The sequence below is a fragment of the Carya illinoinensis genome, chromosome 5 (assembly GCF_018687715.1).
Source record: "Carya illinoinensis cultivar Pawnee chromosome 5, C.illinoinensisPawnee_v1, whole genome shotgun sequence".
NCBI lineage: Eukaryota > Viridiplantae > Streptophyta > Magnoliopsida > Fagales > Juglandaceae > Carya > Carya illinoinensis.
The window spans coordinates 30,185,562-30,198,943 of NC_056756.1; the positions used below are offsets into that span (position 1 = coordinate 30,185,562).

General features: G+C 36.8%; 1 protein-coding gene across 1 annotated transcript; it reads right to left on the bottom strand.

Moving 5' to 3' along the window:
- Positions 1-9,198: 9,198 nt before the first annotated feature.
- LOC122309320 (stemmadenine O-acetyltransferase-like) lies at positions 9,199-10,801 on the bottom strand. The gene has a single exon (XM_043122771.1). The coding sequence runs from the start codon at positions 10,675-10,677 to the stop codon at positions 9,385-9,387; it is 1,293 nt and encodes a 430-aa protein (XP_042978705.1). The 5' UTR covers positions 10,678-10,801; the 3' UTR covers positions 9,199-9,384.
- Positions 10,802-13,382: the final 2,581 nt, after the last annotated feature.

Here is a 13,382-nt window from a genome sequence, read left to right on the forward strand (position 1 = left end):
TTATTTGATTTATTAAAATTATAGGCTTTTTTTATTTAAGCTTTAGATGATTCACATGGTATTATTTTACGATTTTTAAGTGTAAAATTTAATTCAATGTGCTTTATTATTATTAATTATTGTTCATTGTTCAAAATGCTCTTTATTTTAAATTAATTTATTGTTGGATTTATTTTATTTTATTTTACTTACTCAATACATTTAAATTATTTTATTTAAATTGTCATTTTGAAATCCTTTTTTCATTGGATTAGTTTTGAGACCCCGAGTTAAAAAGGCTGGATCTTATTTTCTTTCCCCTCCTTTTTCTTTTTTCCCTTTTTTCTCTTTTCCTCTTTTCTTTTTTTCTTCTTTCTTTCTCTTCTTTTCTTTCCTCCCCTACTCCATGCCTGAGCACGAGCTCCCCCTCCCTATTCTCTCCCACTTCGTTCAACCTCCCCCACCCTTTAACAACCTCACCCAGCCCCCATGCTCCCTCTCTCTCTTCACTAGCTATGTATAGCCCAAGCGGTTTTTCCACTTGTTGTGCCATCGTGCGCGGCCCAACAGTGCCACCATCGCCATAGTAGCTTCCCCTCTTACCAGACATCATCCTTCACCATGCTCAACCCCTAAGTCACCATTGTTCTCTCTCACGAAGCCGACTAAGACCCACTGTTTTCTTCCATTTTCACAGCCGTCCATGGTTTCCTGGCCACCGCACCACCACCATTAGCTTCCCCTCTCCCCAGCGAGTCTCCCCTAGCCTCCCCACCCCCAACAATGCCTCCACCTTTTCTTGCCTTCCCTCACTCTCCCACGGCCTCTCTTCCTCAAAGTTGGCCGATCTCCTCCATGCGCCACCACCCACAGCCACCAGGCACCACCATCAACTCCACTGACCTCCATAAGCTCTTTTACGCCCATCCCAAGCCTCCCTTAGTTCCCTTTTGATTTTTCCCACTTTGTGACCCACGGCCATATCTTGAAAACACATTTCCATCGCTGCACCACCACCGTTAGCACCATCTTTGATCCTTCAAAATTTTATTTCATCATTGTAAGTAATTTTTCATAGAAATTTTGATATTTAAATATATTTTTACATGAACATATTTTTTGTAGTCTGGCTAGTTATACCGGACTTTGAGTTCGAGGAGTATGGAGGTTGGGTTGGATAGGAGGATGGGTTTGTTTGTGAAAGGGAATTATACTTGGGTGTTTTATATTGTGTTTGGCGTCATGATATTCATTACATTATTGCATGCGTATTCATGTGTTGTAAAGGAAAACTGGGTTTTCATCTAAGAAGGATTTTTGGGTGTGTGTGTATCACAACCCCAAGCCGAGATGAGGCATTATATTGGTGGAGCCCATTTGGTCACTCGGGAGCGTAATATACTGAGTAACTCCTAAGTGTTGTCCCAGGGTGATCGCTGGATGACAACCGGATCGGAAAAGATGGTAACGCTCTCATGCTGACTCTGTGGCCTCTCTACTAGCGGGGGTTAGATGATGCTTGGCCACGAATGAGCTGGGCATGAAACTGGGCATCGCTCATTACAAAGTCTCATGCACAGTCGTTATCCATAGTGTAACGAAGGGAGGTAGGATGTGCTGATAGTCCCTAGGGGAGATCATGATGAATACAGGATTATTGGATAATGTGCTGGAAAAATGGCCGGTTCTTGATAAATGGAAACGTGGACCATTTTCTAAGAAAATTGCGGTTCTATACTCAGGCTATTTTTTGGAAAAATGGCAATTTATTTTAATGGAATGGCTTTGGGCTAAATGGGAATTTTGGCTTGTGATGGAAAAAATATTCATTTTTTGGATAAACAGTGATTTTGGATCTCATGCATATTTCAGCATTTACACGCATATATGTTGGTTGCATTAATGTATTTCTATTTCATGGGTTGTTTGGTTAGTTACTTACTAAACTTCACAATCTCACGTGGTATTCGAACCTTACGATTCCATTTTATGGAATAATAGATTTTGATACAAAATAGGACATTGAGCCTAAGGGATCGGCTCCACTGGAGGAGTGACATGGAGTAGCTTTCGTGTTTTTGAGATTTGTTTTCCACTTTTGTTATGTATTTTGGGTTTGTATTATACTTTTACTAGATTACTGTATAACTTTTGAAAGCATTTTTATTTTGAAAAATATGTATTTAAAATTCTCGTACTTAGTTGACTAACTTTTAATTATCCACTGCGAGTTTTGTTATACACTTTTTGCATGTATACATACTTAGCACTCATCATTGGAGTGCGTGACCTATGTTGTCATTATCCTGATGTCATGATTCTCTCATTTCCATATGTAGGAGTCGAGGGCATCACAGAGATTGTGTGACGCTTACACACCCCACGACTGCAAATATCATTTCTCCATAATTAATAGTTTTCTAATGCTAAATTAAAGGCCTTATGTTCTAAATTTCTTTCATTGAATGCAAAACTCTCCATCTCTCTCTAGCCTCTCTCTTATTTGCACAATCTCAATTAATTCCATGGTCCACAAACCATAGTTCACCATTTCTCTCTCCCACTCTTATATATATATATATATATATAGATGTATACATATATATATAATTACATAGGGAAATTGACATAACCCTTGTATCACTATCACCCCAACCCCACTAATTAATCATGCAACGCCAATGATCTTCATGGCCTAATGGTTTTGTTGTAATTTACTTGATCTTCTCTAATAATAATATATATCTTTGCATAACCAATTAACTGTCACAGGTGATGGGGCAACGCCTTAAAGAGGAAAGGGTCTATAATGGAGGCTAGCAACTGTTTTAACTATCATGGGAAGAAGGAGAAAGATTATATGGGGCATTTTGAACATTAATGAAAAGATGAGTTTTGTGTTAGAAGAAGTAGCTTGCATTTTTTTTTTATCATGTTTCATTAAATGGAATGGTGCGTTCTGTGATTAGAGAATGTATGTGTTTGACTTGTAGAATGTTGTGTTTTGCTTATGAGGTGCATTTCATTGTTTTGTATGAACTATTTTTGTAGCAAGATAAGCAGGAAGAGTTCAAAGTCTGATTTAGGGATTGATCTTGTGTTGAACCATTCTTGGAGGTTGAGAATTCCTCGAAAATTTTTCTCAAGATTTCTGATTGAATCTTGATCAGTTTCTTGTTTTTAAGTTGTTTTTGTTCTTCAGATTTGTGGTTTATTCTTATTCTAGGCAAAGATTGCAGGCAATCCATAACAAGTGGTATCAGTTGAAGGCAATCCTATGATGGCAAAGGGCACAAGTTCAGCAGCATTGAAGTTCATCAAGAAGGTTCTCAGAAGCAGTAAGAAATAGTGCAGAAGCAATTGGAGAATCACCAGCAGGCCATCAATGGTATGTCTAAAATATTAGATCAACTTACTAATATGCTTCATTCTTTAGTCGAATGTATACAAGTTAATCTGCATAAGGAAGAGTCTCATGAACCCAAGGTAGTGGGTTATAAGGATAAGGGGGTTGTGCTAAGAGGGAACATTTAGATTTTTCACATTTTGATGGTAATAATTCTACTTGGTGGATCTTTAAAGCCACCTAGTTTTTTTAACTACCATCAAACACCTTCTAACTAGAATTTTTTAATGGCTTCTTATCATATAGAAGTAGAGGCATTGGTTTGGTACCAAGATGCCTTGGATTCTAGTCAATTCACAAGGTTTCCTTTGTCAAAGCTTTAGAGCACTCTCATTGTAATAGCTAAACCCAAATCTAAGTTTTAGCTAATATGACATGAATTTTTCTTTGCCTATTCCATTCACATCCAATCTCCACATTGGATTATCCATATATTCTTTATATAATAATAAACTAATATGAATTTATTTTAAAAAAAAAATTTAAAATTATTTAATTTTATTATATTTTACTATTCTACCGATTATATGTTAATTAGTAATAATATTATAGTCCTAAAAAATCTGCTGCAATCATATCATGGTAGGAAGTAAGGAAAAAAATATTTTTTATTCCTTTTGGCCATGCTATAGTAACTATCAAATTTGACCCACAATGCTAACTTACTATAGCAAAAAGCCATTCCCTTTTACATTTGTATAATCCAATGAACACATTTTGAGAATCTATTGGCCAAACACCCCATTAGATTTGCATTTACAAAATCCAATGAGAGTGCTCTTACAAGTCAAATTTGGGTGAACAATGTATGATCACCCAATGGAAGCATTGACTAGATTGAAATAAACTTCTTGTGTGGATGTGTATAAGGCGCAATTTCAAACTTTGTCGAATAGGCTAAAAGGGTTATTTAAAAGGCATAAGCTTAGTTGCTTTTTGAGTGGGTCGAAAGATGAGATCCTACTTCCTATCAGGATGCTCAATCCAATTAATCTTAGTACTGCTTTTGGGTTGGCAAAAATCCAAAAGGAATACATTTTGACCTCAAGGAAAACATGGAAACATAGTGGGGTAGTTGTAGAGAGAGGTTCCTTTGATACAGTAACAAAAGGGATCTATAGAACATAGAAAACCAGTGTACCAACTAAAAAGATTTCTTTCTTTTCAGATGGATGAGAAAAGAAGAAAAGGTCTTTGCTATCACTATAATGATATATGGAATCCTAGCCATGTGTGCAAGAATTCCAAAGTATGTCTTTTGCAAATGGATGATTATGGGGAGGTAGATGAGTTACAAGAAAGGGGAGATGAGTCAGTACAAGAAGTTGAAAGAGTTCTTAAGAATGCAAGGGAAGAACTCAAGATTTTATATCATTTCTGGTTGTTCAAGTAATAATGCTATGAAGTTGCTGGACAAGATTGGCTCATTTTTAGTGGAAATTCTTGTGGATTCACAAAGCACTCATAACTTCCTGAATCCATTGGTAGTAGAAGCAGCGAAGTTGAGGATTGTTAAAGATTCTAGATTGCAAGCTAAAGTAGCCAATGGTGATAAAATTTTGAGCCAAAGAAGGTGTGAAGAGGCAATCAGAATCCAAGGGACTAAGTTTTTGATTCCTTTCCATGCATTGACTCTTGGTGTGTGTGAGATTGTGCTAGGGCTATGGTGGCTCAAGACATTAGGTCCTATAAACTAGGACTTTACAAACATGTTTATGCAGTTTATGGTAGATGGGAAGAAGTTGTCTTTGCAGGGATTGTATTCTGAGGGGGTAGAAGTTGATGCAAGTGTGAAATTGTTTAAATCTTAATTTGTTAGGAAGCAGGCTGGCTGGCTATTACAATTAATAGCAGCAGAAGCAAGTGCAAAAGGTACTTAATAGTAGAGGGTGTGCTTCAGGAATTTAAAGTTGTGTTTGAAGAACTAGTGGGACTGCCACCACCGAGCATTTGATCATCAGATTCTGTTAAACCAATATCAGTTATACCTTATCAATACCCTCATTACCAGATGTTTGAAATTGAAAAAATAGTGCAAGATTTATTGAAGAATGGTGTCATAAAGCTCAATCAAGGTCCATTTTCCTCACCAGTGCTATCGGTTAAAAAAGCTGATGTTACTTAGAGGATGTACATTTCCATTGATGAGTTGCTTGGTAAAATTTATGGTACAAAAGTTTTTTTCTAAGCTTGATTTATGGCTTGACTACCATGCATCAAATAAGGGTGAAGGAAGAAGATCTAGCTAAACCAACATTTAGAACTCATGAGGGCCATTATGAGTTCTTGGTGATGCCATTTGGGCTTACCAATGCACTTGCTACATTTCAAGGGTTGATGACTGATGTTTTTAAGCCCTTTTTTAGGAAGTTTGTTTCGATATTTCTTGATGATATCTTGGTTTACAACCAAGATTTTAATGAGCACTTTATACATTTAAGAACAGTTTTGACAATTCTACAACAACATACTCTATATACTAAGAAATCCAAGTGCAAATTTAGGGTTACAGAAGTGGATTACTTAGGCCATATTATTTCTGGATGTGGGATCAAAGCAAATCCAGCAAAAATTGCATCAATGCTAGACTGGCCTATGCCTAAAATAGTGAAGTCATTTAGGGGGTTTTTGGTCCTTATAAGCTATTACCGAAAATTTATTATGAACTATGGTTCCATATAGCTAATCCATTGACTCCCTTGCTGAAGAAGAATTCTTTTGTGTAGTCTAAGGAAGCTACTGAAGCTTTCATACAATTGCAAATAGCTCTTAATCAAACTCCAGTATTAAGGTTGCCAAATTTCTTTAAAGAATTTACAATTGAGTATGATGCATCTAGTGTGGGATCGGAGGCTGTTCTAATGCAAGAAGGCCAGCTAATAGGCTCTTTTAGCAAGGGTTTGAAAGGCAAAGAATTAATCTTATCGACATATCATAAAGTATTGTTGGCATTGGTTTGTGTAGTGGGCAAGTGAAGGCCATACCTGTTGGGTCAAACCTTTAAAATAAAAGCTAATCAACAAGTTGTGAAATATTTGTTGGAGCAGAAGGCAGCAACTGAGGCATAAGCTTATGGGCTATGATTTAAGTTTGAGTATGAGAGAGGTAGATATAACAAAGTAGCAAATGCACTATCAAGGAAGATGGAGGAGGATTCAGCTACACTAGCTCTAATATCCTTTCCTACACCTATTTGGATAAAGGAGTTAAAGTAAAGTTGTGTTCTCTCAACTAAAGTCCATGAAATTTTACTTTACTGTAATAGGGAGGGCAAGTTCCTAGAGAGTATTCATTGCAACAAATACTTTTGTTGAGGAAAGGAACATTGGTGATAGCTCCCTCGTACAATTTCAGGAAAAAAAATTGAGTATATCCACCATAACGTAGAAGCAGGCCACGTTGGGTATCATAAAACACTTCAAAGAGCCAAGTTGGATTTCTATGGAGAGGGGATGAGGAAAGACATTAATAAGATGGTGAGAAAATGTCAAGTATCCCAGGTGAATAAATATGAGAACATGGATCCAACAAGTTTGCTTTAGCCCTTGCCTATTCCTCAATTCCCGTGGCTTGATATATTAGTGGATTTGATTGAAGGCTTTCCACTTTCAAATGGCGTGTCAATCATTCTTACTTTTGTTGATAGATTGACAAATTTGGCCATTCTTTTCCTATTTCTCACCCATACACAGCAAGAGAAGTGGCTGAATTCTTCTTTTATGGAGTTTTTAAACTCCATGGCTTGCCCAAGATAATTTTTTTTGATCGAGATGTAATATTCACAAGTTTATCTTAGAGGAAATTATTTCAGATTCAATGAGCTTCACTAGCTTTTAGCTTAGTATCACCCTCAATCTGATGGCAAAATTGAAACTTTGAACAAGTGTGTTGAGGGGTACTTAAGGTGCTACATTGGCACTAAACCAAAGAATTGGAGCAACTAGCTACCAATGGCAGAGTGGTGTTACGAAACTATTGTCCATTTTTCCATTGGTGTCACACCATTTGAGGCTCTATATAGATTTTTCCTTCCAAACCTGCTTGCATATGTTCCTGAAACCATTGTCATGTTGTAGTGGGTCAGCAGCTCAAATCCAAAGATGAATTGTTGTCCATTTTAAGGAAAAATTTACAAAAGGCTCAAAATAGGATGAAAAAGGATTGAAAAAGCATTCAAGGTAGGGGATTAGGTCATTTTGAGGTTACAACGTTACAAACAAAAGTTAGTGGCCATGAGACATAACATGAAGTTAGCACCTAGATACTATGGGCCTTGGGTGATTGAGAAAATAGGCATAGTGGTATACAAGCTGAATTTGCTTTCTACATCCAAGATATATCCTGTTTTTCATGTCTCATGTTTAAAGAAAAGGGTGGGTAACTAGGTTTCTCCTTTACCTACTTTACCACCATTGGATCATGACGGTAATGTGCAACCTAAACCTGACGCTATCCTTGAAAGGAGAATGAGGAAGGTGGGAAATCATGCTTCTACTAAGGTATCGACAAAATGGTTGGGGGCACCATTAGAAGATAGTTCTTGAGAGTTATTATGGAAGTTACACAATCTCTAACCTCACTTGTGAGGGTGATTGTCATGGGTCCTTTTGGGCAAGGCCTTGAAGAGGGAGAGATTGTCACGGGTGTTGGGGAGCGCAAGGTCTTAAAGAGAAAAGGGTCTTTAATGATGGGCAACAATTGTATTAACGGTCGTGGGATAAAACACTTTTTTTCATCGATTATATTTGACAAGCTCCCTATGACTATAATCGGTGGGAATAGAGTTTTTCCAACCGATTTCATGCCTATTTCCACCAAAATACATCGCAGCAAAAATCAGTATTTGTTGTAGTGGGGGCATTTTAAACATTAATGAAACAATGAGTTAGTATTAGATGAAGTAGTAGCTTGCATTTTGCGTTTTGTATCATTAAATGGAATGGTGCGTTTTGTGATTGGAGGATGTAGGTGTGTGTTTGACTTGTAGAATGTTCGTGTGTTTTGCTTAGGCAATGCATTTCATTGTTTTGTATGAACAATTTCTACAGAAATATAAGCAGGAATAGTTCAGTGTCTGATAATTCAGAGATTGATCTTGTGTTCAATTGTTCTTGGAGGTTGAGAATTCCTCAAAAATTCTCCTCAAGGTTTCTAATTGAATCTCAGTTTCTTGTTCTTGAGTTGTTCTTGTTGTCTGGACTTGTGGTTTGTTCTTATTCTGGGCAAGGATTGTAGGAAGTCCTTAACATTAATGATCCTTGCAATCTGATCCCCCTCCACCCAATTAATTTCTCACATTGCTTTTTCTACAAGTTTTGTAGACCCGAGTTTTGTTTTGGCCGCATGCGTGCATCATGTGTAGTACTAGACCCAAATATTTGGTTAAATGTGTTGTTAACCTGATTAATACGATTGTAATTTGGATTTGATTGTTTTTGGAATCTTTTTTTATCACGTTGCCGCGTAAAACAAGAAGTTTTTGTTTTTATACTTTTTAGGTGCAATTTTTTGGACTGGATTCGGCAAAGAAACAAATAAATTTGAGTTTATATTGGCTATATATGACTTTTTGATATCCTTAGTTGAACTCCGACTCTAGGGAGAAGCTGGCAGGACGAAGTTGGAGCTGAGACCTTCTCGAAATTGTAGTCGAAGTCTTACGAAAAACTAGACTTTAACCAAAGTTGGGAGTACCTAATTCGGTCATGTCGTTGTATTTTATTGTAAGTGCGTTGAACCTAATTAACTTTGTCCCGTATAACTTTTTTGTATCATACTTTGCCCGGCACGTACGTGCTCTATCGGGTACGTACTTCTAAAACACACATAGCTCGTATAGGAAAATGCCTGATTTCAAACACCACGAATAAAACAAGTCTAGCTAGCCCTCTAGTTAGCTTGTAACTTGAAGCACAGTACCAAAGAACAAAAACAAATACAAAAGAAGGGGAAAAAAAAAAAAAAATCATTAGATCATAATCTTGCCAGGTTTAGAAACCCTAAATTTGTAGCATACTGTTTGGTAAAACAAATGCAAGCAACTCCTTGTCGACTTCAAGTTTAGCCATGTCCATCTCCACCAGATTAAGCCATGCCTCTATTCCATTACCACATCCAGTGTCCATGAAAACAACTAGATTTTTAAATGTCAGGCTGGCAGAACCAACCCATAATGGCTTTCCCCACCCAAAATCAGTTTCGTATAAAGGGAACCTGCACAGACTAGTAAACCTAAACGAAACCACTTCTCCTTTCGTAAGTTTTGCAGCACGTTCCTTCATAAAATTCAAGTGACCGTTGCCCTCCTGAAGTTTTCGCACGTAATCCCCGTCTACTTTCTTTATGGCATCTCTCACTTGCTTCACGAGCCTGTTGCCCTGATCTTCTTCCTTAGTGTCCATGGAGGGTGTGGCTACTGCAAATCCGCTGATATTGCCGAAGTAATACTCCGGCAGCGGAGGGTCCATCCTTGTGCGCAAGTTTACTGCATGAAGAACTGTGTAGAGACTCTCCTTCTCTATATTCTCTTGAGTTACCGCCATAAATCGGCTCCATATGAAAGCCGAAAGGGCTTCGATGCGTGTGGGGCGTCTTGTATGCTCCATGCTCGCAGTGTCGGCGAATTTAGCTTTAAGGGCATCGATCATGGAGGCACTGAACACAAATCTCTTTGTCACAATCTTTTCTTTCACGATGCCGGTTCTTGCCATAAACCCGGACATATTTCTAGGTGGAAAGATGGATGCTAAATCGAAGTTTGGACAGATTGTATTACTATGATCTCCACGTGCTGTTGCGGCCCAACTATTAAGAAACATGATCAGTGATAGTGCATCGGCAACTTTGTGGGAAATGCAGATTCCGATAGCCATTCCACCACAGTCAAAAATATTGACTTGAATTGCCAGAACCAACTCCCCTACATTATCCAACTCGTATGGGAGTAAACTATTGAGCTGGGCAGGATCAGGTTGCTGAACAACCTCTGAAACTTGGCACTTGGCGTGGGCTAGCACATAGTGGACGCCCTCGTCGTTGCAGTTAATGTGGGAACTGTCTTTAACCCGACCGGCTAAAGGGTAGAATTTGGTCAAGGTTCCAGACAGAGATTTCTTAAGCCGGTCGGACCTGTTGGCATTGCTGGTAGTGCAATCCCTCGGGTAGAAAAGGATCAAAGGCATAAAAACTGGAATGGCAATCTGGTCAAGAAAGGATAGCTGGAGATCACGAAGGTGGTGTGGTGTTGGAGATGATGGTTTGATGGTATCTCTCTCTATCACTTCGACCTTCATCCTTCCTCTTTCTTTTTTCTTTCTTTTTTTTCTCTCTTAAACTTTTGAAAATAGAAGTTATTGATCACTTGAGGCCAGGTAATTGCTACCGATTCCAAATGCCAATGCCATCTTATATATACAATTCCTCCATATATATATATATCAGTGGTACTGCAATCAAAGGAGTACTGGTCGTTTACTTTTCTTTTTGGGTAAGTGAGCGGTTCTTCTCCAGCACCACTCATGCAAGTTGCTCATGATAATGCTATCCTTATTATTCCTTCCAGAACAAAGTTGGTAAAGATAGGTACGTATCGGCGTCTTATGTCCAGCGGACGGATTATTATCATGTAAACACGAAGGGAAATGTTCCACAGAATGACACGAAAACGCGGTTTCAATCTATCGAAGAATACCTTACCCCACACGTAAAGACAGAACGTAAAAGAATTATGAGGTTGGCGACTTCCACTAGCTAGACAAAAGGGAATGGGCCGGTCTTTGACAACTGCTTGTATATACGAATCAGGGCCGGCTCAATAGCAGTCCTTGCCTAAAACCCCATCAGCTATGTAAGCACCCAAAATTAAAATTAGATTTTTTTTATTTATTTTAAAAAAATAAAAACGGTTTTATTAAATAAATTTTATATTTTTTAAAATGTGCAAGGCTCTACAATATTAAATTTAATATTTAATAGAATGAATTATTTATATTTTAAATAATTTTTAAGATCTTTCTAAATTGATGTACAAATTTGCATTGAGACTTTATTTTAAATTATTGTATTAAATATAAATTTAAAAAAATATTATTTAAAGCTTTTGAATAAAATCTCATTTTATTAATAATTTTAAAAATATTCTATATAATAACTTATATTTTATTATATTATAATTATGAATAATTAATTTAAAATTTTCTTTAGGTCTCAATTTGAATTAATTAGCCACCGGCCACCTATACGAATTAACTATGGGCGGGATGACATATGCATTGTGCTTGCATAGTTTCTTCGAGAAACCTTGAACGAGTCAAAGTTGCTTACGAACTCAGCCAATCGTCTTAACTATTAGTACCTAACCTTTTATCTAATAGTACTTAAACGCACTTAGAAAACCATCTCATAATAAATGAGCTAAACTGAAATCAATCCCCCCGGCCTCACCCAAAACCCAGAATATATAAGAATCAACGGTACTCGTTTTATTATATTATTTATGATCAGATGCATGTCACCGTCCAACCCATTACCTCACGAAGTTTAATTATCTATTAATTAAATTTGCAGTTAAGATTTAAACTTTCTGGGTAGGTATGATTATTATCATGTAAGTTCCGATGATCTATTGACTTAAGCATGATGTCTGCATGACATATATACTGTAGTTGTCTCAGCTCCATCGATCGATCGATCGAGGTTACATCAACGCAACTAAAGTATGAAAACTCCCAAATTATCAGCTGTCCATGACTTGAAACATGATGACAAACCGGTGGGCCGGCCGGATGTCGGAGGCCGACAGTAGAAGGAATCTCGGCGATGAAAGTCAGCACTTTGTACACTTCTGTTCTTACGGTGACTCTTTAATTCCTTGCTTGGGAATTAATCTGCTCACGCGCGCGCTAATTTATATATACAGCCAGTGATCTATACGTACAAAAGTTTAATTCTATTGATCTCCATACTCAAAGCTGAAAGAAAGACTAGCCATTAAAGATACCTTCTTATCCGTACTACCGTTAGTCGACGAATTGAATGTACACTAATTGCGGAAGAAAAAATTGATATCCGTACTATTGGACAATTACGTGGGTAGAGACCGACGTTAATAGCGACGACGCGGTATAATCGATGTATATTTATATTCAGGGATCGGATAAAGTTGGTATAGATTTTTTGTACATGGAAAATACTTCCACAAGAAGATTAGAAAAATATAAATTATTCAATGAAGTAATTTGAATATCGTATTATTGATATATATCAATATCATGTAGTTGCCAATTTAATTTCGAGAAGAAAATTTTGCAGCTTTAGTTAAATATCACATCTTTGACGTTTAATATTGTACAATATTTGATACGTATCTTAACAAACTTTTTCGCAAACCTAGTGCTAGTACTTGACTTGATCTTAAAAGTAAAATAATATATATATATATATATATGTAATGCCCCGGCCTGTATACAAAAGGGTCAGAAAATTACTACCTGTCACCTATATTCAGGTCTCACAATACAAATAAAATCTCTAAAGATTTCGAAACAATCATACATTCATCTTTATCAACTTCATATATACCATAAAGACATCAAAGCAAAAAGAATCAATTTACATAAAATTTTGTCTCCACAATCTTCTAGTAACCTTAATATAATAGACTAACAATTTGATAAGTCTTAAATATCCAAATAATAATAAGGTCTCCAAATACTCAATTCAAACCCTTCTAATAACATTGGTAACCTTAGGTACTCGACCATCTATTCTATAGCTAGCCAAGATCTAATTTCTATTCCTAACCCCTAGTTGGGTCATCAATATCATCTAAAAAATATTATAAAGATAAATGGTGAGTTATCAACAACTCAGTAAGCAAAAGACATATATTAGCCTGCAAACATGAGCATTTATATAGTACAATATGCATAACTAAATATTTTTCAGAGTTATCATGCAAAACAAAATATATTTTCAAACGTAACAGAGTGATGGTTTT